Source organism: Mesoplodon bidens (assembly GCF_964165515.1).
Source record: "Mesoplodon bidens genome assembly, chromosome: 5".
Lineage (NCBI taxonomy): Eukaryota > Metazoa > Chordata > Mammalia > Artiodactyla > Ziphiidae > Mesoplodon > Mesoplodon bidens.
The window spans coordinates 84400224-84424470 of record NC_138161.1 but is presented as its reverse complement, the minus strand read 5'-3'; the positions used below and the strand labels follow the sequence as shown (position 1 = coordinate 84424470).

The following is a 24247-nucleotide window of genomic DNA, read 5'->3' as shown; positions in this document are numbered from 1 at the left end:
TCTCCAGGTATATGCCCAGGAGTGGGATTGCTGGGTCATATGGTAGTTCTATTTTTAGTTTTTTGAGGAACCTCCATACTGTTCTCCATAGTGGCTGTGTCAATTTACATTCCCACCAACAGTGTAAGAGAGTTCCTGTTTCTCCACACCCTTTCCAACATTTATTGTTTGTAGATTTTTTGATGATGGCCATTCTAACTCATATGAGGTGATACCTCATTGTAGTTTTGATTTGCATTTCTCTATTAATTAGTGATGTTGAGCATCTTTTCATGTGTTTGTTGGCCATCTATCTGTATGTCTTCTTTGGAGAAATGTCTGTGTAGATCTTCTGCCCATTTTCTATTGGGTTATTTGTTTTTTGATATTGAGCTGCATGAGCTGTTTGTATATTTTGGAGATTAATCCTTTGTCAGTTGCTTTGTTTGAAAATATTTTCTCCCATTCTGAGGGTTGAATAATATGTCTTATTCATGGCAGATAGTATGTTGTGAGGGAAATCATTCCAGTGTGATTTGGGGAAAAGCTGCTACCTACCATCAGTCTTTTGGATGGCAAAGATTTCCTTAAAAATAAAATCTATAATTCCAAATAATTTATGTCGATATGCCCCCCAATCAGGGAGGTAGAGCTTAACTCTCCTCTTCATCTTCCTTAAGTGTAGACTGCGCTTGGAAACTTGCCTCCAGAGAGTAGTGTATAGACAGGTAGGGAAAAAGTAACTGCAGAAACTTGGGAAACACAACCTTGGCCAGGTGATAAAGTTAACAGTGGTAAGTCAGGTTGATAGCCTGTGCCCTTGATAAGATATAATGAGAATAGCACTTCATCTCTGTTATCTTCCTCCCAACAATCCATAATCCTCGTGTAACCATAAGAAAAACATCAGACAAACCCAAATTGAAGGAGATTCTACAAAAAAACTGACTGATATTTCTTAAAATTGTCAAGGTCATCAAAAACAAGGCAAGTCTGAGGAATTATCATAGACCAGAGAAAACTAAGGAGTCAGAAAACTAAATGTAATGTGGTATCCTGGGATAGAAAAAGGCCATTAGGAAAAGCTAGGAAAATCCTAATAAAATACTAAGGTTAGTTAATCATAATATATCAGTATTGATTGTGACAAAGGGTAATATAAGATGTTAACAACAGGGAAAATTGGGTGAGGGGTATACCACAACTCTGTACTATCTTTGCAACTTTTCTGTAACTCTAAAACTACTCTAAAATGAAACTTTTACTTTTAAACTCATTTGGGTTTGGGAGATACAGTCAACTAGGGGAGAGGAAAAGGAAGGAGGGAAATAAACATTTATTGAATACTATTATTTATTAGACACATCGCTGAGCATTCATCCATCTTGTCTCCTTTAAAATCACAGTAAGAATCTCATACAGAGCAGGAAATTGAGGCTGAGAGTATAGGAAACATCTCAAGGTTCTATAGCTACTCAATGTGTAGCAAAATAGGGAATAAAGGTTAAGGGCAGCAGTAATCACAAAGGGTTAAAGGGTGCAAGGAAAGGAGGCAGAAGGGAGAGGGCAGGCCCCATGGCTCTCAATGATTTTGTGAAAAATAGGTATGTTTTCTGGCCTGAGGCTTCCAAGAGAATAATAACAATTTTTGGAAACATGGCTTGTAGCTGTTAAGGTTGAGGTCTGTGACAGTGAATGTTAAATATATTTGAGACCATTTCCTGTTTCCTGACTGGAATTATATACAACTACGGACTGGTTTCACTTCCTGTGTTTTATTGATAAAAGCTTTTCCTGTGGATTCAAGCTAGTCTAAAGTTTTCCTATCAATTCATGTAACAAGCCTCAAAAACACTGAACTTTTTCTTTCTTTTTGAATTTTGGATACCATAAATGAAGATCCAGGCATAACACTGGATAAAAGAGCTTTTGACACATACCACTGATTAGCCCATATAATTTACACACAGGGCAAGTATAGTGTGCGTTTCTGTGGCATTTTCTTTTTTTTTTTTTTTTTTTTTTCTTTTTGCGGTATGCGGGCCTCTCACTCTTGTGGCCTCTCCCGTTGCGGAGCACAGGCTCCGGATGCGCAGGCCCAGCGGCCATGGCTCACGGGCCCAGCCGCTCCGCGGCATATGGGATCCTCCCAGACCGGGGCATGAACCCGTATCCCCTGCATTGGCAGGCGGACTCTCAACCACTGCGCCACCAGGGAGGCCCCGGCATTTTCTTTTTCATAGTTTTTTCTCTGACCTTCCAGTTTTTATGGGGACAGGACCTTAGCTTAACTAGCTTCTCCTCCTTCGTGGCTCTTACCCTTTTATACCATCACCTGGCTAGTAGGCATTTTATTCAAAGATATAACTTGATTAGTGTAAACAGTTGTCACTACTTAGGTCCACAGGATAGAGACTTTTTTTGTTAAAGGTGTATATTTATAGCCAGAAAGTGTCTGTTCATCCTTTGTGGTTGATATTTTGTTTTATCATAAATTATTTTCTTCCAGTGTCAGACCATCAGAAGTTATAAATTTAGGTAAGAATATAAGGAAGGAAATGTTTATAAGAAAAAAACACATAACCTTTACAATGGTGAAGTTGTAAAAAAATCATTCAGTAAGTAATCACTGTTGATATATTTTATCGTGTTATTATTTTATAGATTGGTATGAAGAAAACAAGTAACTACTCTATGTGCCAGGAATGTTGGTATTCCTTAATAAATCTGAAAGTAAGCTCTTGTGATCTCATTTTAACAAAGGAGGAAAGCGAGGCTCAGAGATATTAAATGACTTGTCCAAGCCTTCATAGTGTACAATAGGCAGAAGTATAAGGTCTAAACCAGAAAACATGTGGAAAGTGACCACTATAGTTTCCAAAATAGAGTTGGCACAGGATGTTAATTCTCTCTCCTAAGTGTTTAAAAGATAAAAATAAAATTAAAACTATTTTTGTTCTCAGAAAGCCCAAAGCCACACAGAACAACGTATTTGTTTAGTTGTGGCTGACCAGAAAAAAACTGTTAAAAAAGTAATTGAAACAAAAGGATTGTTATCATATTGAAGTGTGTTACTTAGAAGAGTTGTGAGAATCATTCTCGAAGCTCCATCATATAATGAGAATATTTCACTCACTACATATCTTTTGTCAACTTATGTCCAAGGGGAAGCTGCACTTTCACAGAACAAATGAGCTCATTTCTGTTGAAATTTTGCTGTCAAAAGATACATTATTATTTGTTAATATTCAATGCATATTTATAAACTAATCTACTCTATAAGGGTTTTGTCAGGATTACATGAGAAAATATATGTGAAGCACTTAGTGCCTGGCATATTGTAGAAACTCGATACAGTTTTATAAGTAATATTATTTATTATTATTATACCTTAGACCACAACTTTTAGAGTGAAATATACTTGAGTTGATGTCTAAGGTCTACCATTTACCAGTTATGTAAATTCAGGCAAGTTACTAAAGCATCTTGAGCCTTGATTTCCTCATCTGTCAAAAGGGCATAATGATACTTTAAAGGTTGTGAGGATTTCTCCTTTGGTTTAATATAACACATTGGTTCCCAAAGTACGTTCCCTGGTCTACCAGCATCACTGGGAATTTAGGTACATTCTGGGGCCCCATCCCCACCCAACTAAGTTAGAAACGGGAATGGTGCAAGTGGTTTATGCTTTGATAAGCCCTGTAGATGATTCTGATGGCTGGTACAGTTTGAGAACCACTGATATGGCACATGACTTGTCTCTGATCAGGTACTAATTACCTGTTAGTTTACTTTTCCTAGATACTGAGCCACCACAATGACAAAAGCACAGACAGTTTTTACCTTCACAGAGCTAACAGTTAAACAAACATAGAATCACATCTTGAATTAAGTTTTTGTAGACTTCATTCCATTATCCATTTATCCCATGAAGCAAAAAGAAAACTTTATTTTGTCCAAGACTTTGCCTGTAAGGGCATAATTAAGAGTCTTCCTTCCCATTATCTCATTGTGTGCATCATAGATACAATAATAAAGATCTGGTTTATATTTTAGCAAAATGAAAATGAACCTGCAAACTCAAAATTTTAGATGTGTTGTTAAACGCTGAAAAATAGATTCCATCTCACAAAGCCTACAGTTTTCTTGCAGATAAAAGAGAAATTGGAGCTTTTCCAAAACTGTAGAATACTCATTTTCAAGGGAAAATAGCAAAGAATACAAAATGAAAAATAAATGAATGAGGAGCCTTGAGTTTCTTTTGGTCCCTTTGCATAAAAGGAACATGGATTTATCTTGAACAGCTGTGTTTATAGGGTTTGCTGATCTGCAGCTGTACCAGCTGAGTAACAGGGAGGTTAGATTTTTTTTTAAAAAGTTAACTTGGAAATGTGCTAGCCCTTTCTGAGGAATTAATGATATTATACTTTTTTTTTCCCATCCTCCCTTAAAACCTGCTGTTGTAAAGGCGGTTTTAGGTCATTAAGCATTGGAAACTTGAAAGAACTACCTGAAGTGAATAAACCAGCTTTTCTTCTAGACCCTGAGAAATACTTTAGGGAAGAACCAGAGGAGGAATGTCCCCAAATTCCAGAGCTTCCATCACTTTCTGAAAGTAAGTCCTCAACCATCATACCACGTCCATCCTCTCTCCCCACGAAACTCAACCAATTAAGAAAACAAAGTAGAAAAGCACGAAAGTAACACGTGTTCGCCTTGTAGGTTGCAGTGAAATGACGTGTGGTTTGACTGCTAAGATTTATAGCTCAGCTGCCGATCTGTGTTCTCAGAAAGGACAGTCAACAGGCCAAAATACATAAGAGGAATATTTTTGTTTTGCCACTTTTCTGAAGTCAGAATGCCATGAATATATATAATGAGTCTGCTATGAATGAGAACCCATTCCTCCCAATAACCTTAATTTTCAGATCTGATACCAGAGAAAGAGATATCCTAAGGCAGCTTCAGAAGAGTCTCTGACAATCTGGTTTTGTTCTTTTCATGTGAAACACTACAAATAGCAGCTACTTAAAGTGTATTGTCTTAGAGCCTTCCAGCTGTTGTGCTAGGCTAATATGATGAGTCGACAAGAAAGCTTAATTTAGAAAACAGAAGTGAATGATCTCTGAGGATTTGGAAACAAGATGTGCAAAAAAAATGCTCTAGTTTTCGGACTGTTATAGGCTTCTGAGTGTCTTAAGAATTTGAAGAGTAATTTCTGTACAAACATCCTACCCGCAAAGAGGGACCCGACGGGAGTGCAGGCAACACAACCTGCTACTCAGCGAGGCACTCAGAAAGCATATGGACACGGCAGGGAATTAATTTAAAATAATTAATGAAAAGAGAAGTTTTCAACTTGTAACAGTCAAAAGATCAGAACTGCACTCGAACCATCTGAGATCTGTGGTTTCTAAACTTTTCAAATCCTTTGAGATGGGGGTTCAACATCATCCTTGAGAAATAATAACCCTTGTAGGAGGGAGGCATTTATGTCTACACTTGGGGAAGTTTAAGCCTCTTGTCTCTGCTTGGTTCCCCATGACAGCTGGTCAACACTTTTTAAAAAAAAAATTCCACTTGTAAACAAGGTACAGCTGTCATTTATCACCGCTGTATTTCCAGTCTAATTATTATCAGCTTCCTTTGCTTTTTCTCAGTTTCTCTTTTCTAAATCTATAGTCGTTCATTTGCTCTCAGGAGGATCATCTATGATATCTGCTCATTTCTTCAAAAACATGAATCCACAAACGTTAGGGCTTTAAATAACCTTTAGTGCATCTGACTGTGCTTTCAGTCTATCAGCCTACTGCTTTTTCCCCAGGATGATTCATCTTCAAGAATAAACATGGGGAGGACTTATCTTGTCCTGCTGAGTCACAGACGGAAGAGAATGTGGGGAACAGACAGTAAGACAAGATCCAGGGAGCCAGAACAAAGTGTAAAGACAGTCCAGACATAGAACATGCACACAGGAGGAAACCAAGATGGAGCAAGGAGTCAGAATAGAGGCAAAAGAAATAGGAGAGAAAGAGATTGCAGAAGATGGAGAGCCAGGAAGTGGGAGAGAGCAAGGGTGAGGGCAGCAAATGCCTCTCCTCAGCCCTGGGAGCTCCTGTTTTTGTGAGGAGCCTTGCACGTTCTGCAGCAGGAGAATTCTCCTTCATCTGCACATAAATTCTCCTCCTGGGCAGGGAGGATGTATAGGGGAAGTTGGGGGTGAATGGCTGGTTGGAAATACTGAAAATACAAAAAAACCTCTAATACATTATCAAAGAGAATTTTTTCTCCTGGATTTCTTAATATAAAATTTTTCTATAGTTTCCACACCGTTTAAAAAAGACGTTTTCTCTCTTTTGCTTTTCTATTTTTCTTCTTTGCTCTCTTTTAAATATTTCCAGTCATCTGCCTTCTCTGCAAGTGAAAATAGTTCCTTTTTTAAAAAGTTTCACCGACTTGAGGGAGAGACAGATGTAGACTGCTGAGGACAGCAGAATGCATGACACATGCCACCACAAATGAAGTCCTGTGGACGCATCAGGGAAGAAGGCAGATTAACTCTGCCTGGGGCATAAGAAGGAATTAGTGGAAGTCACCTCTGAGCTGGGACTTAAAATGAGTAGGAGTTCAAAGGGCGAGGGAGGAGAAGAGGAAGTCAAGATCAAGGAAACATAAGGAAAGACACATTGTGGATGAAGTAGGGCACAAGTCCAAATGATTCCAAGCTGGCTGCAATGGGTGACTTCAGATGGTGCCACGTTGACTGAGTTTGACACAGATGAATAGAGTTGAGTTTGGAATGTGTTGAGTTTGAGGTACTGGTGTGCTATTTAGAAATAAGGGTCTGGAGAATGGGAGAGGTTGGTAACATGCTCTGCATAATAGCAGTCTTCTTGCTCATGTGTTTATTTAGCCCTCCTGGTGAATATTGAATGCCTGCTCTGTGCTGGCCCTTGTGCTGGGTGGTGGAGGCACAGAGCTGACATGTAGAGGCACAGCCTTCAAAGCTCTTGAAGACTAGTTGGGGAACTAGATAAAGAAACAAATCATTATGTTTTACAACAAAGGCTATAATAGAGATAAGCACTGGCTACTGTGGGATCACGTGGAGGTTCATAGATGATTTTACAGAGAAACCAGATTGTGCCTGAGCTAGATATTAAAAGTTAAATTGATATTAGTTAGGTAAGAAAAAAGGGGGGATGATATTACTGGCAAAGGAACAGTATATGGAAGGTGTGCTAAGGGAGCTATAAGTAGTCCCAAATGGCTGGGTTCTTGAAGGGACATGATGAGAATTAAGGCCAGAGAGGTAAATGGGGGCCAAATCATGGAGCACCTGGTGTACTGTGTTAAGGACTTTGGTATTTATTTTACCAGAAATGCGGAACCATTGGAATGTTTTTGTCAAGTATTCTGAATTATCCCATTTTATCTCTTCTATTAATTCTTCAGTTTTTAGATCTCTTTGTGTTAACCTTTTAGTGATTACTCTAGAGGTTACAGTACTTTATTTCTTTTTGGGGTACTAGGCTTCCATCTGAGATTATTTTCCTTTATTCAGAAGAAATTTCTGCAGTATTTCTTATAATGTTGGTCTGCTGGTGAGTAATTTTCCCAGCTTTTATGTGTCTGAAAAATGCGTTTATTTCATTTTGACTTTGGAAGGATTTTTTCACTGGGTTTAAAACCCTAGATAGCAGTTTTTTTTCAACTCTTTAAAGATACTATCCCATTGCTACCTTGCTCCTGTAGTTCCTGTTTAAAATTCCACTCTTCATATTATTGTTGCTTCTTTGAATGTAATTTTTTTTCTGGCTGCTTTACAGGTTTTTATCTTTATCCTTGTTTTTTAGCAGTTTTATCACAGTGGGCATAAATACACTTTTCTCTGTATATATACTGCTTGGGGTTGATAGGAATCCTTGAATACATCTTTCTTCAATGTTGAATAATTCTCAGCTATTATCTTTTCAAATATTGTTTCTTTCCAGTTACCACTCTCCAGTCCTTCTGGGATTGCAATTACACATATGTTGGATTTTCATTATATCACAAATATTTCTTATGTTCTTCTCATTTTTGCATTTTATTTTCTTCTCTGGGCTTCATTTTGGATATTTTATATTGACTTACCTTTGCATTCACTAATCCTGTCTCTTTTGCCAATCTCTTTTAAACCCATGATATCAGTTCCCAATTTCAGATTTTATATGTATATGTGTATATATATATATATATATATATATATGTATATATATTTCTAAAATGCCATTTGAATCTTGTTTATATATATTCTAATACTCAGTTGAAATTACTTCTGTTTTCATCCATTTTGTCCAAATTTTCTCTCTGTTTTCTTTAACATATTTATAATAATTTTAAAGTCCTGGCCTGCTAACATCAGTATCTGGGTGATCCTTGGATCTGTTTCTAATGTCTATTTTTTCCTCTTGGTTATTGGTCACATTTTCCTTTTTTCTTGCAAGTCCTGTAATTTCTGTATAATTTTTTATTATATGGCAGAAATTATGTGTTAAATATCTACAGATAATGAACTTAACGTTTTTTCTCTGAGGCAGTGGATGCACCCTTTCCTTAGCTGGACAGAGAGCATGAAGGGTGGACCATGTTAATCCAATTAGGGATGGAGTTCGGTCAGTGCTGGGTTATGGCTTTAGTTAGACTTCGTTTACTTTCAGTTTCAAATGTTTGTTTTAGGCCTCTCCCTGTAGTGCAATATTGTGACCGAAGGAAACATTAATCTGCCTCCCCAGTCCAATCCACAGCCTCCCACACTACCCCAGCACTCAGAATATGTCCTGTGGGGAACCCTGGCCACAGTTACAAAGTTTCTCCAAATTCCAGTCCATCACACCACCCCACATAGTCATCAAAAGCTCTTCTGATTTTCCCTTCCCTTAGAAAATCTGTCTATGGCAAGCCTGTTTCTTAACAATGCCCAGACATGATTAATCCCCAAAGGGAAGAAAAGATTTGGCAATCTCAGCTCATCTGAGAATGGTTCTACTATCTCATGAATTTTAATTTGATAATATTTGTTTTCACAGCTCTCTGAAGGCTTTAAGAATATTATTTCTGTAATTTACCTTTTTTTTTTTCTATCTGGGGCAATGAGAAGGAAGACCTGCCACTACTTATTAAATCCTATCCAGAAACAAAATTCCTGTTGAAATGTTTAAGCAGGCAAGTGACATGACCAGATTTGCATTCTAGAAAGCTTTCTGGAAACTGTGTAGTTGATGCATTATAATGGGGCTAGACTGAAGGCAGTGTATGTATTAGAGTGGTGGGAACTTGTTGTATGATGCAGCTATCTTCTTTTGAATTTTCACTTTGCCTTCTACTAGTTGTTTATATCTGGATAAATTAAATAAGCTACAAAGTCTCAGTTTTCTCATCTGTAAAACGGGGCTAATGGTACCTACTTCTTGGAGTTGTGTGGGTTAATTTTAGCACAATGACTAGCACATAATAAGCACTCATAAATGGTAACTATTATTATTTTGAAGATAAGGGGACCCTAGAAAGGAAGTAACTATTAATTTGAGAAATGTTACAGAGATAGAATTTAAAGGATTTTGTGCCCTAATGAGATGTTAAGACATGTATGACTATCAGGTTTCCAGCCCGGATAACTGTGTCAAAGATAGGCAATTACTGAGAGAGGAAATATAGGAGGAGAAGATGATTTAGAGTTAGTTTTCAGAATATGTTGAGTCGGAGGTACCTGTGGGACATCTACCAAGAAAAGCTAACACTTTTCCAAGAAACTGACTATAGTAGGGAGGAAAGAAAAAGAACGGTAACTGAAGAGCAAGTACAGTCAAGGCATGTTTTAGAATTAATTTTATTTTTCAGTTCATTTTTTCTTCCGATTTTAGATATAATATACACACATTATAGAACATTGGCTAGTAAGCAGCAAAGAGGATTCTAAAGAACACAGGAATAGATCTAAAGAGAAGCCACTATTCCCAGGCCTGAGACAGACCAGGGAATAGGCCCACTTAAGCTAGGGCGGAGACCCAGACCTTGTGCAAGAGGGCTTATCGCTGTTTTGCCACCTGGCAAGTTGGCAGAGCTGCTGCAGATGGAACTTGCAGAAATCTGCTCTCAGGGGTGTCAGGGGAAGCCATCCACAGGGAGGTGCTGTGTCTCAGAACTCACTGCAAAGCCATCAAGGGGCTGCAGGGGGGCGCTGTTCACAGAGAGGAGTCACACTGGCGGCCCTCTGCTTGCCTCCTAGGGTATTACAGAAAGTCATTCATTGCATGCTGGCAGACAGGTGGCACTCTGCTGCAAAGTCTCCTGGGAGGGTGGCAAGGGAAGCTGTGGCTCTGGAAAAGCCATCCTTGCATCACAGGAGTCTGGAGCTGCAGAAGGCACTGGACGAGCTTGGTCCTGGGGAAGTCATGCTGTAGGAGTCTAGTGCTGGAGGAACTGCCCTGCAGGAGCCTGGTGAAGGGAGCACCCGCTTGGAGAGAAATCCATTTCTCCTCCAGTGTCCCTCTAGTGACAGAGCTCAACATTGTACCAGCTGTCAAAGGAGAACCATTTACAAGACTCTGGTCCATTATCACACAGCGAGCAGTGAAGAGTGGCTTTGGAGCTCAGGGGCAATGTACTGATCATTGGCATAGTACCATCTTCCCTGGCTATTCATGCTTTTTATCCCACTCCTGGTCCTTTACATTATTTTATAAGCTTTGAAATCACAGTCATTATTCCTACTCAGTTATAAGGGGTTAACGGTTATGGTTGTCTTTTGGAGAATTTCCATTTATAGAATGAATAAAACTTGGAAGACTCAAAGCAATAAAGGTATAGTAAGGGGAAAATTTCAAGCATCAACCTGGCTTCAAATCAAGACTCTAGCACTTGCTAGCTATATGACCTTGAGCAGGTCAGTTAAACTCTCTATGCCTTAGTTTTTTCAACTAATAATGGGCATCGTATTAGTTACTGTCTTCCTAATGTTTCTGTGAACATTAGGTGAAATAACCCATGTGAAGCCCTGAGCACAGAGCCTGTCACCTAATAAGAGTTTGATACATTTCTTTATTGATGGTATTTTATTATTATTATTCCACTAAATGGCTCTTTGTTATAGGAATTATTATTGCCCCTATTTACTATATAAAGAGTCTCTGGCATAGACTCTGTGGGATAGAAAAAAGAGTTTAAATAACATACCTAGTCTCGCGTAGCTAGTAAAAGGTGGACCCTAGTTGAGAAGTGTCCCTGTCTTACAGGTGTCCATGTTATTAGTATTTCTAGGTACAGCCTCCCTTGTTCAAATAACGTTGAAATCATAGTCCCTAGGCAACCTATTCTTATGTGGCTTTCTAAAACGAGCTATTTCACTATAATATTACCTATTTTTAACACTTTCATTTAAAATCGTTCATCTCCTTTTTCGTAGGAGGCTACTGAATTTAAAAATTGTTATTATAAATGAGCACTTAAAAAAAAATCTCATTTACTAATACATGCCCTCCTCCACACTATCATTACAGAGTCTACCTTAAGTCTTTGCACTGCATTTTACACACATTCCTGAAATCTCCATAATTACAGTGTGCTGAAGGTTATTTGGCAATTGTATGATGAGAGGCATTTTGCCAGACTTACTTTCAATTCTAAACTACCGCTTTGGAACTTGGGACAGTTTCAAACACTTCATAAACCCCAGGTGACTTTTCAGTTTTACCTACTGTGTTTTTAATGTCCTTTTGTATTTTCTTTCTTTCCCTTTCAAGTTGAAACATCTTTCACACTCTCTCTTTAGCTTCCAAGTTGCTCCCCGTGGGTTCTCAAACAGCTTGAAATTCCTTTTTGATATGCTTTATTCAAAAAACTGGAATCTACTTAGAAGTGGCTCTGGGTCAGGTTTTGCCAATAAATTCCCCAGAAGTCATCATATTGTACCTATAAAATCTTTAAAATTTCCAGCATAGAGAAAATGCTGCATTAGTGATACCTCAGGTGAATTGTTTTGTTGTTGTTGTTTGTCAAAGACAAAGTGTGCGGGACAATTAAAGAGATGATTTTATTCAAGCTATTGCAACAGGGAGAATAGTCATTAAAGAGGAGTATCTCAAAAAAAGGAGGGGGGCTTCAGCTATTATAGAGACAGGTCAGTGAATCCATGAGTCTTATTAGACTTGGGAGGAGGGTGAAGAGGGTCTTATCTCAGAATGAGAGAGAGAAGAGTGGTCCTTTGCTGTTATCTGTTTCTGGAACGCAAGAGGGTCGGGCCATTTCTTAACTGCCTCCACTTTCTAGTTGCACAGGGTAGAGGTCACTGTTGTCAGCCCCCTTACTGTTGTTCAAGATGAATGATTACCGTTCATTGTTGAACAGCCCAGAGGTGATCATGAATCTTCTGGGTGGGGCAGAACAGTGTCTGAGAAGTGTCTCTCAGGGATTCTTGTTGGCATTGCTTCTGTAGAACCCGTTGAACCAGATGTTAGGAGGGGGAGAAGGTCAGTTGTTTTGGTGTCCTGGAGGTCCTGAGAGCAAAGGACAGCTGCAAGGCAGCACAGAGTCTGGATAAAGATTTGGGCTGGCAGGTTTTAGTTCTCGGTTTTAGACAGACGTGAGAATTGAAAAAGTTTGGAGGATTGTGGTCAGATATTGAAGAAAAGTGGGAGGATTGAAAATTTGGTAAGAATTGATAATTTGTGCAAGATAACTGTCCCTGACCCAATTTGCAGGTAGGTACAAAAACTGATGTTTCCAAGGAAGGGGAGCAAGTCAGTTAACACTCTACCAGATGAAGCGGAGTTTGCATATCCATGGTAACCAGCAATTTACAAAGAGGGGCAAAATAGTTCAAAAATGGTGAACTCAGCCAGAATCTACATACTCAGAAGGGTGTACTAGAGACAATACTGGTTTTTCATTGATATACAAACTTACTCTCTATAATTCTTAAGCTACAGGTAAAAAGTATACACACAGGATTTTAGTAGAATCAACCTTATATATCTTTGCCTTAAAATACTATCTTAAATCTAGTACCAGTAAAGAAAAAGAATCAAATATTGTGGAAATCTTCTTACTTGAACAAATAATTAAATACAAGAAGAATGCATTTATAGATATATTCATTTTTAGTAGGAAATGAGAGATTTCTACACATGATCCATGCCAGGAAATCTTAGATAACTGAAGATCCAGGCTGAGCACAAAACTCAGAGATATCTTAGAAGTAAAAAAATCCTTCCTATTATTTTATATCTTTGTTTATATGATATCACCATAACTTGAGTCCTATAAAACAGGTCATTAACATGTGAAAAACATTTTTTTAAAAGATTCAACAGATGTTTCACATCATATGCCATCAGGGAAATGCAAAGTGAGAGAACAATGAGTTATCACTACACACGCGTTAGAATGGCCGAACTCCAGACCGCTCACACCACCAAATGCTGGTGAGGATGTGGGGCAACAGGAACTCTCATTTATTGCTGGTGGGAATGCAAAATTGTACAGACACTTTGGAAGACAGTTTGTCTGTTTCTTACAAACTAAACATACTCTTAACATGCAATCCAGCAATCATGGTCTTTGGTATTTACCCAAAGGACCTGAAAACTTATTTTCATACAAAAGCCTGCACGCAGATCTTTATAGCAGCTTTATTCATAATTGCCAAAACTTGGAAGCAACGAAGATGTCCTTCAGCATGTGAATGGATAAATAAACTGTGGTACATCCAGACAATGGAATATTACTTAGCACTTTAAAAAAAGAACTGTCAAGCCATGAAAAGACATGGAAGAATCTTAAATGAATATTATTAAGTGGAAGAAACTCATCTGAGAAGGTACACACTGTATGATTCCTACTCTATGAGATTCTAAAAAGGCGAAACTATGGAGACAATAAAAAAAGGTAAGTGGTTGCCAGGGGAGGAGGAGAAGAGGTGAATAGGGGGACCACAGAGGATTTTTTTTAGGGCAGTGTAAATACTCGGTATGATATTATAATGAAGGATATTTGTCATTATCCTTTAAATATCCTTAAAATGTGCAACACCAAGAGTGAAACTTTAGGTAAACAATGCACTTTGGGTGATAATGATGTGTCAGTGGAGATTCACCCTTACTAAAAAATATACCATTCTGGTGACTGATGTTGATAACAGGGGAGGGTTTGCATGTGTGCGGGCAGGGGATATATGAGAAATACTTGTACCTTCCTTTCAATTTTGTTGTAAAAATAAAACGGCTCAGGGCTTCCCTAGTGGCGCAGTGGTTGAGAATCTGCCTGCCAATGCAGGGGACATGGGTTCGAGCCCTGGTCTGGGAAGATCCCACATGCCATGGAGCAACTAGGCCCGTGAGCCACAACTACTGAGCCTGCGCGTCTGGATCCTGTGCTCCGCAACAAGAGAGGCTGCGAGAGTGAGAGGCCCACGCACCGTGATGAAGAGTGGCCCCCACTTGCCGCAACTAGAGAAAGCCCTCACACAGAAACGAAGACCCAACACAGCCATAAAATAAATAAATAATTCTAAAATATATATATATATATATATCATCACTTTAAAAAAAAAAATAAATAAAAATAAAACGGCTCATAAAAAAAAAAGTCTTAAAAAAAAGGTTGAACAGGTCCCAAGCACAATCATTTAAGAGCCATATGAAGACCACTAAAGCATTTTGATAAATTCTCACTACTCTGCCAACAACCTGTTGCTTTGTTACCTGATTGTTACACAGTGATGGCTGAAATTAAATGACAGCCTGGCCATCCTGATCTAGTCTATATTTAGGAATTAGAACCTTGATGTCAAAATGTGGGCAGTGGATATAGCCTGGGCATCACCCAGGAGCATGTTAGAAATGCAGCATCACAGGCCTCAACTCAGATCTATGGAATCAGAATCTGCATTTTAACAAGACTTGTAGGTGATTTTTATGCACATTAATGTTTGAGAAGCACTTATCTAGAGGACTTAGAATAGGATGGAGAATGTGAATTGAAGAGAAAGTTTTCAGAATACTGTATATTCATAAACTAACCACAGTTGGTCATTGCAGTGCTGTGTTTACATAGTCGCTAAGTACCTTATTGCCAGGGTGCCTTTGTGAGGTTTGCCACTGTTGTTCATCTGATATATAGTTAGTCTCCAATTAGGGGGCAAGGGAGGGATCAGATGATAAAGATTAACTTTGCTTTATGAAAATCACTGAATCATTTTATTTTAGTGAAAATGTTTGAATAGCTTCATGGCCACCACATCTTTCATTTCCATCACTTTTAAAACACCTTTTGGTTATCATTATAACAAGCCTTGTTGGGCAGCCAACTATAAAATGAAGTGATTAATGTATAATGTCATCTTTTCCCAAGTAGGAAATAGGGAACATAAATGGTTACCAATAACACTTGATGTTAATTTTTAAGAGCAGGGGTTGTGGTAAGTGGATGGATATATAGATAAATGACATGGAGGACCAGGCTTCTATTACCATAATAGAGTCCCTCGGGTCTCTGGAAGACAGGAATTCCAAAGCGTGAGCAGTGATCCTGCCCCTTTCCAAGCCTGGAGGTATCTTCATTCATTTGCTCATTTATTCAACAAATACATTTTTGTGACCATCTTCTATGTAAATACCAGACACAATGCTGGGTGCTAAGGGTATATGGGGTATAAAGACAAACAAGGTCTTTGCTCTCATTGAATTTATCACCTAGGGTCATGATAGACAATAAATAAATAACTGAATAGAAGAAGATACGTTTGGATAGTGATATTGATAAAAGGTATGAGGAAAATAAAGCAAGACAATGTGATGGAACGTGACTAAGGTGGGGCATCAGTGAAGTTCTCTCTGCTTGTTGGGCTGAATCCTGAAAGATAAGAGGAAGCAGTTCCACAAACAAATGGGGACAGAACATTCCAAGGATGGGAGCAGAAGTGTAAAGCTACTGAGGTGGGGACAAGGTTGGCATGTTCCAGGGACAGAAAAGTCAGTGTTGGAGGGTAGAGTGTGAGGGATGCTCACAGAGAGCCCAAGATGTGGGTGGAGGAATTAGGGATCAGTTCCTGTGGGATGAGGTAGCCTGGGCAAGAAACTTGGGTTTATTTTAAGTGAGAAGGAAGCCTTTAGAAGGTTTAAAGATGGGTCCATTTGGACACAGTGAGTCCAAATACACTGGCTGTTACTAACCCTTCTGAGTGAACTACTCACCAAGATTCTAAGTAAGTTGTTGGACCCATAAGGAAAGAAGTTTAAGGCTTGAGGTCCCACATAACACCTGTGTGGGAACTTGAAGGTGCTTTAAGATAAGCTGTATATTTGAATAAACATAAATTTTCTTTCCAAGGAGTATCCGACAGACTCCAGTCACAAACCGCAGGAACCTTGACAAACCAGTCTATTTGTCTCAATAAGAATGCTTCGCCCTTCACGATGATTCTGCATTAAACAATGCACTTTATGGCAAGTGTGTCAGTCAGGGTGCAGGGAAACAGAACGAGCAGGACCATGTATTGAAATTTATGACAAGGAATTGCCTTATGGGATTGTGAGGGCTGGTGGAGCAAGTGCAAAAGGAGAAGAGCTGCACCAGGAAGGAAGATCATCGCAGACTGGGCACAGGCTAAAGCTGTTGTCCACAGGCAGTTAAAGGAAGAGGACTGAACTCCATGGGCACAGGCAGAAGTTTTGTCCAGTGTTGGCATTTCTTTTCTGTCTTAGGGAAGCCTCAGTCCTGCTTCTAAGGCCTTCCAACTGATTTAAGTCCGGCTCCCCCAAATTATCCAGGATAATCTCCTTACTTAAAATCCATTGATTAGGGACTTTAACTATATAGGCAAAATTTCTCCAGAGCAACACTTAGATTAGTGTTTGATTGAATAACTGGGAAGAGCCTTGCCAAGTTCATCAAGAAAACAAGTCATCGGGCTTCCCTGGTGGCGCAGTGGTTGTGAGTCTGCCTGCCGATGCAGGGGACACGGGTTCGTGCCCTGGCCCCGGAGGATCCCACATGCCGCAGAGCGCCTGGGCCCGTGAGCCATGGCCGCTGAGCCTGCGCGTCTGGAGCCTGTGCTCCACAACGGGAGAGGCCACATTAGTGAGAGGCCCGCATACAGAAAAAAAAAAAAAAAAAAAAAGAAAACAAGTCATCACAGCAAGGTTAAAGACATTCTTTTATCATCTTAAACAGGTTCAATAAATGGTTAATGGTTTCTTACATGGTTCATAATCCATGGCAGACTCACTTATATGCAAACATTATGCCATTAACCCAGCAGATGCTGTTACTCTGAATAGTGAGAGGAATTGATGACCATTATTCATTTAGAAGGTGTTAGGTTAATGACATGGCTTTCGCCACATAAAGGAGATTGCTAGTGAAGCTAATGTAGGTTAAGTTTTATAAGCCTTATCTGCAAAGTCCCTTGTGAGTATTAGGAGTTGCTGGGAGTTTTAGGGTGTTCTGGGTGAAGAGAGGAAGCCAGGTTGCAAGTAGGAATCATTTCCAGGTAAGCATTTCAGGTGCCTTTCCTAAAAGAGATCTGAGAAGAAAAGGATTCAGCTCTACAAAACTCCAGTAATTTGTTGAGATTTATTTTCTCATTCTAAGTACATAACCACTTTTATGAATAATTTTGTATTTGTAATTTTATGTTCATTTTCTTAAAGAAAGCTCCCCAAATTGTAAGCTTCAGGTCCAGGAAACAGGTATCTACCCTTGCATATGAATTGCATATGAATTTTTTAACTCAGAAAAATAAATTATCCCAGAAAGATGATCCCTGTCAAAGAACTTGCAAAGGCCTATTGGTTAGTTATTGGTTTAACTGTCCTGAAACCCAGTCAATTACAATGAAAATTCCTTGTCTAGTTGAGAGACAAATCTCAGTAAAGCAGCTAGGGTTTATTTCAGAAGCAACCTTTTGGCTTTCACAGTGGACCTCAGGAGAACTCTGAGGCATTCAGAATGCCTTGTGATTCTGACGTGCTTACCTTCAGACAACAGAGGACAGAATCAACTGCTGATGTGCAGAAATCCACACTATCTTGTACCGCTGGTATTAGGCCAGTGGAAAGGGTTTTCATTTGTAACTTTGCTTATGAGGTAGGTCCAGCTTGTATTTTTGTCTTATTAAAAAACAGAATATGATGTTTTTCATATACTTTCTTATATGAAAAACAGCATGTATTCACACTGATCAAATATTAGAACATGTAAAAAATTATTCAGTGAGAAGTCTACCTCCCTTCCATGATGCTGATCTGTCCAGTTCCCACTATCACCTATTTCTGGCAACCACTACTGCGAGTGTCTGTGTATCCTTTGAGGGTTTCTTCATGCATCTATGATTTTAGATTTTTTTTTTTTTTTTGCGGTACGCGGGTGTCTCACTGTTGTGGCCTCTCCCATTGCGGAGCACAGGCTCCAGACGCGCAGGCTCAGTGGCCATGGCTCACGGGCCCAGCTGCTCTGCGGCATGTGGGATCTTCCCGGACCGGGGCACGAACCCGTGTCCCCTGCATCGGCAGGCGGACTCAACCACTGCGCCACCAGGGAAGCCCTGATTTTAGAAGATTTTGATCCCTGCTTTCTTTTGATTTTGGTTTGCCTGGTATACTTTTCCCATCCTTTTATTTCAAATTTTCGGAATCATTTTATTTTAGATGTGAATCGGGTTTTTGCCTTTGATCCAACTAAAATATCCATTTTTAAAAAATCATGAAATTGAGCACATTTAAATTTGTTGTTTATTAGATAGTTTGGTTTTGTATATCTCATACTCTTTTCTGCTATTTACTGTTTATATATTTTTTGAAGTTTTCACTGGACCTGTAATCTTTTTCTTCGTTTTTATTTGAGGTGGGGGGTGGGTGGGTGTTATATGTTTGTTCTGGTAGTACCTTTATACTTATACATTCATATAATTATAATTGTCACCCTTTATTTTTCTAGAGCAGTAACAATTAAATCCATGCTGACTGATGATAAATGAACATGTTTCTTCATTCCCCTCCCCCTCTTCCACCACACAATTTTGTTCAATAATATGATTTTTCTTTCTGCTTTTGTTTTGTTAAATTTGCTTATACGGCACTTGACTTGTTGGTTTAAGTCTTTTGTCTCTCAGCTGTTACTGATCTATCATGAATGAAACTTCTTTCTTACTTTCCCAATTTTTGTCAACTGTATCATTTTTACGTTGTCAGGCATGTGGCATTTGCCTTCTAATTTATCATCCTAAACTTTATGTTGTTTTAATCTCACTTCTACGTTAAAATATATTTGGTGCTCACCACCAAATCTTTTCCCCAGTCATTTCTCAGTTTATGTTGTAGTAATTCCCTCAAAAAGGACTCTTGGGAACAATAGTCCATGAACTCCCTGCATTTTGAAACTATTGGAAGTTTTCAGATTTGATGGGTAGTTTGGATGTTTATAGTATTCGTACCTCACATGTTCTTTCCTTACTTATCTTGTGGGAGTTGCTCTCTTTACTGTCTACTGGTATTGATCATTGCTATGAAGATATCAAATGCAATACATATATTTCTCTTCTTTTGAGTGACTTGATCATTTTACTTGGCTGCCAAATGATTCTGCCTTTATCTTTAAAGTCTAGTAACTTTAGTAGGATATGCCTTGTTTTTGACTTTTCTATTATTCCTGGCACAAGTTATATCCTTTTTTTTCCCCCAGAGCAAGAAAAGTTAGGTCTTTTATTTAAAAGACCTAACTTTTTGCCTCCAACTCCTTCTTTCCACTAGAGATATCACCAAACTCCATCTTTGCCACAATTTTTAAAAATTGTCTCAGGCCAGTAACAAAGATTGGCTATCTCTAAGCTATACAAGAATAAATTATACCAAGAAATACCAAATTTACCAAGAAATAAAAGGGTCAGGATTTTGGAAAAGTGAAGACACATTAATAAAACTGTGATTGTGTTTGGAACTGAGTTACCAAAAATGCAGAAGCAAGGCTGAAGCTCCTGCAGCTTCACTGGTCATTTAAAAGTTCCAAAATATATGCTATGGGCTGAACTGTGTTTCCCCAAATTCCTAACCCCACAGCATCATATAATGTGACTCTATTTGCAGATAGGTCCATTAAAGAGGTAATTAACAGTATGTCCTTTTTATATATGTCAGGTTGTCTCTTATTTGAGGAAAGTTTTATTACATAACACTTAAAAATTTTTCTGCTTAATTTTTCTTTCTTGAGGACTCAGCCCATTTATGTATTTGTTGGGTCTTTTTTTCCCTAATATCTATCATTTCCCTCTAATTTGTTCTGTTTTTAATTTGCATCTTATTAATTTTTCTCACTCATACACTCTACGCTTCCCATTGTGTTACCATGCAGTCTATTCTCACTTGTGATATTTTTTTCCTGAGTTCTGCCAGCTGACATTTCATCACTTCCCATTGTGTCTTCATCTCATCCCTGAGATGAAGGGACATTTTTGCTCTGTGATCTTTTTTCATAGAGACAGGAGCGTTTTCAAGTTTTAAATTTTAATTTGTGGCAAAATGCTTGGTAACAATATTTGTCCAATGGCAACATGTTCCTGGTGGCAATCTATGTATTGATTAGTTTTGCTGCTCTTTTTAAAATTCATTTTGTTTAGTTTTTAATTTTGCTTGTAATACATTTATGTCCATGCTATGCCAGTTTTTAAAATTTACCCTTTTAATCAATTACCTTTAATGAGTTTGGTTTTCTTAGACTTGACATTTGTAGCAGGTCCCTGGGTGAGAGCCTGGGACATGGGATCAGTGTGGCCTTCAAGTTTTACAACCTACAGAGGCGGACTGCTTTTAGCAGAAGATGGCTCGTGGGTGTGATTCTTTATATAGTCTTGCCTCATATGTTTCGCTGAACCAAATGAGGTTGGGGAGAGCTTTTGCTCCCAGCCTTCTTCACCCCGTGTAGCATCCATAGATATAAATGAAAGTTACAGCATTCGGACCGCAGGGTGAGCCCCTCATCTTTAGTGAGCATCTCTGTGCCAGCACTTTCTGAAATGCTGCAGCTGCTGCTGGCCTTCTTATACTCTCCATGTGGATTGATTTATCTTGTGTAACTTCTGCCCAATCTCAGCTGTTTGGCTACCCTTCTTCATGTTCTGTAGGCTGCAGGTTACATCTACCTTTGGGTTTTGCTGAATGTGGAATTTATTTGCGGAGTTACTTCCCCTCATTTTCTTGGTTTTTCTTGTATAATATCCAAGAGCAAAGGGGGCAAGATACTGACTTTTAGAGTTATGTTTGTTTGAGAAGTGGAGAGTTTTGTTGGTTTTTTTTTTTAATCCAACTATATAAAGATGCCTCTATACTGTGAGGTTATTCAATGTTCATGTAGTTTCTCTGTTTCATAATTCTTGGCTTGGTATTTAAAGTGCCCCTCAGTCCAGCTCCAATCTCATTCTACTTTCCTCTCCTTTATGTTAAATTGTACTGAATTACTCAGAGTTACCTGAAGAGTAGCTCTGTTTCTCCATACTTGTATTTACTTTGTTCCTTCTAGTTGACATTTCCTTTCCCCCTTGCAAACCCTTCCTCATCTCCACAGTCCTCAAGATCAATGAAAATCCTCTCTGGGCTTCAAGATCTATCTCAAATAGCATCTGATTCTTAAAGCTTTTTCTCTGATCTCTGTGTATTGTTATAAGCTCTTTATATGTTTAACCACATAATTTACATTGTTCATGTTCTCTTAGAATGCTATCATATTATAGATGACATTTTGGTTATTTGGCTACTGCTCCCACTTTCTACCAGTTGGAAGGAAGCCTGTGACTTAGTCGTATTTGTGCCCCTTTATGCCTGAGCACAGTACGTAATATATTTTCAATAAACATTTGTTGAAATGACAAAATTTAGCAAAAGGCCAAAATTATTGTTTTGAATGCATAACACAGTTTCCTTCCACTTCTCACTGATGCACATATAACCATTCATGGGGATAATTTGGCTCTTTTTCTTCTGAAGCCACAGATCCCTGCAGGTCAAACTCTCTTATAAGGATGTGATTGCAGATGTACTTGTTTAGTCATGCAGACAGTCAAACTGTGTTTTGATGCTTTTAATTGTCTTATTTCAATACAGAATAATTTGTTCTTTGCTTATTATGAGTCCTTGATAGTTGTTAAGTAGATTAAAAAACAAAAATGGAAAACACAAGCTTCTTTAGACTTCTCCTGTTACGTGGTAGATCTCTATCATGTTATAAATACATTAATAGGACAAACTCTGTTAGAATTTAACTTTTAAATTTAAATTGAACTAAAAGGAATAGTAGAAGCTTAAGAGGAAATTTCCCCAGAGCACTCTTGGTTTTAAGAACATCCACATTTTGAGAAGTGAAATTTGAAAATTTCTCCCCACTATTTCATTTAATTGGATCTTTTGTCAAGTATAATTTATATGTCATTTTCTTCATCATTTTGTAGCATTGAAAGCAGTATTTGATGAGAAGAGCCTATTCCCCAAAGAAATTCTGGATTGTGAACGAAGGGCCAGGCAATTATGTCAAGACACAAGTAGTGATGTAAAGATAAAAAGGAATAAGAAGCCATTATAATTGAAAGAAAAATAAATATTTCATGGTCACATAAAGTATGTATATAAAATGCAAAAAAAATGGAATCAAAAATATTGCTCCTTTTATTTTATATTTGAACTTCAGGCAGCTTCTTTTTTTTTTTTTTTTTTTTTTTTTTTTTTTGCGGTACGCGGGCCTCTCACTGCTGTGGCCTCTCCCATCGCGGAGCACAGGCTCCGGATGTGCAGGCTCAGCGGCCATGGCTCACGGCCCCAGCCACTCTGCGGCATGTGGGATCCTCCCGGACAGGGGCACAAACCCGCGTCCCCTGCATCGGCCGGCGGACTCCCAACCACTGCACCACCAGGGAAGCCCCAGGAAGCTTCATTTTGAAATAATGTTTTAGTGCTGCTTTTATCCATCACCTTTCACTTTCTCTGCATTTTAAATAGAAAAATATGACTAAAGAGGGGGGGCAATAGCAATTGGTATTATCTATTCTCAAGTGTTTTTATATAAAAATGTACAACTCCAGAACAAAGTGTTCTAACCAGTCACACTTCTTGTTGCTCCTATAGATAAATATTTTTGGTCAGTTTTCATTGTAAAATCAATTTGCATTGAAATTAAATATGTACTGACACAGTGAATATCTATATAAACTTGACTGAGAAAAGCATTGAGACTTATATACACTTTCTAGGTTTTTAAAAAATGATTCTGATAATGCAATTAAACCTTGTCAATAGCAGCTATTACTATTAATTTTTAATTACTTATATTTATCCTTCTATGTACTTCTTGAGAAATTACTGCATATGTTCTACTTCTATACTTTGTTATACTATACTCTAAAATTGAGAGGCATGGCACACCAAAGAGGGAATAGCCTTGGGGGAAAAATAGGGGACTGAGGCTGTGTAAAAGCTTCACTTTATGTGTAAGGTCAAGTAGGGACTGTTTCGTTCTGAAACACATCACATTTTTGATCCATTTTTCTTTATAAATATTATCTACTAGGCAACCAGTATTTTATGGTACATTAGCTAATGTGTCCTGTAGGAATAATTAATCAATTCATTCACATAAGTTTAGGTTTTTTTGTATTTTAAAGACTCCTTTAGGGCTTCCCTGGTGGCGCAGTGGTTGAGAGTCCGCCTGCCGATGCAGGGGACACGGGTTCGTGCCCCGGTCCGGGAAGATCCCACATGCTGCGGACCGGCTGGGCCCATGAGCCATGGCCACTGAGCCTGCGCATCCGGAGCCTGTGCTCCGCAACGGGAGAGGCAACAGTGAGAGGCCCGCGTGTCGCGAAAAAAAAAACCAAAAAAACAAAAAAGACTCCTTTAAAAATACTTGTTTTTTAAGAATTTTGCAGTAACACATGCAAGTAAAGGAACTGACAATACGTAAGGGTCTACGGTCTACTCTGTCCAGTTACTGCAAAAGTTTATCATATTTAAACCTCACAATAATTGTATAAGATATATCTATTTTAAGGTTAAAATCTGAGATTTGGATACATTAGGAGAGTGCCCAATTATTGATGGCAGAGTTGGGATTGGAGGCTAGATCTGTTTTACTCCAAAGACCATGGTTTTCACCTTTCACTATTCTGTTCACACATTTCTTATTAGTATAAAGTCAGTGGAATGAACTCTAACTATAGAATTTTCAGCATCGGTGGAGCAAATGCTTTAGC

At 38.5% G+C, this 24247-nt stretch overlaps 1 protein-coding gene across 1 annotated transcript in view; it reads left to right on the top strand.

The window, feature by feature from the left end:
• Positions 1-22584, top strand: part of WDR49 (WD repeat domain 49) — a gene marked incomplete at both ends in the record, with an annotated part of 147948 nt that extends 125364 nt beyond the window's left edge. Inside the window, 3 exon segments of the mRNA XM_081235345.1 lie at positions 2489-2517; positions 4448-4594; positions 22454-22584. Coding sequence (XP_081091471.1) covers positions 2489-2517; positions 4448-4594; positions 22454-22584 — 307 coding nt within the window.
• Positions 22585-24247: the final 1663 nt, after the last annotated feature.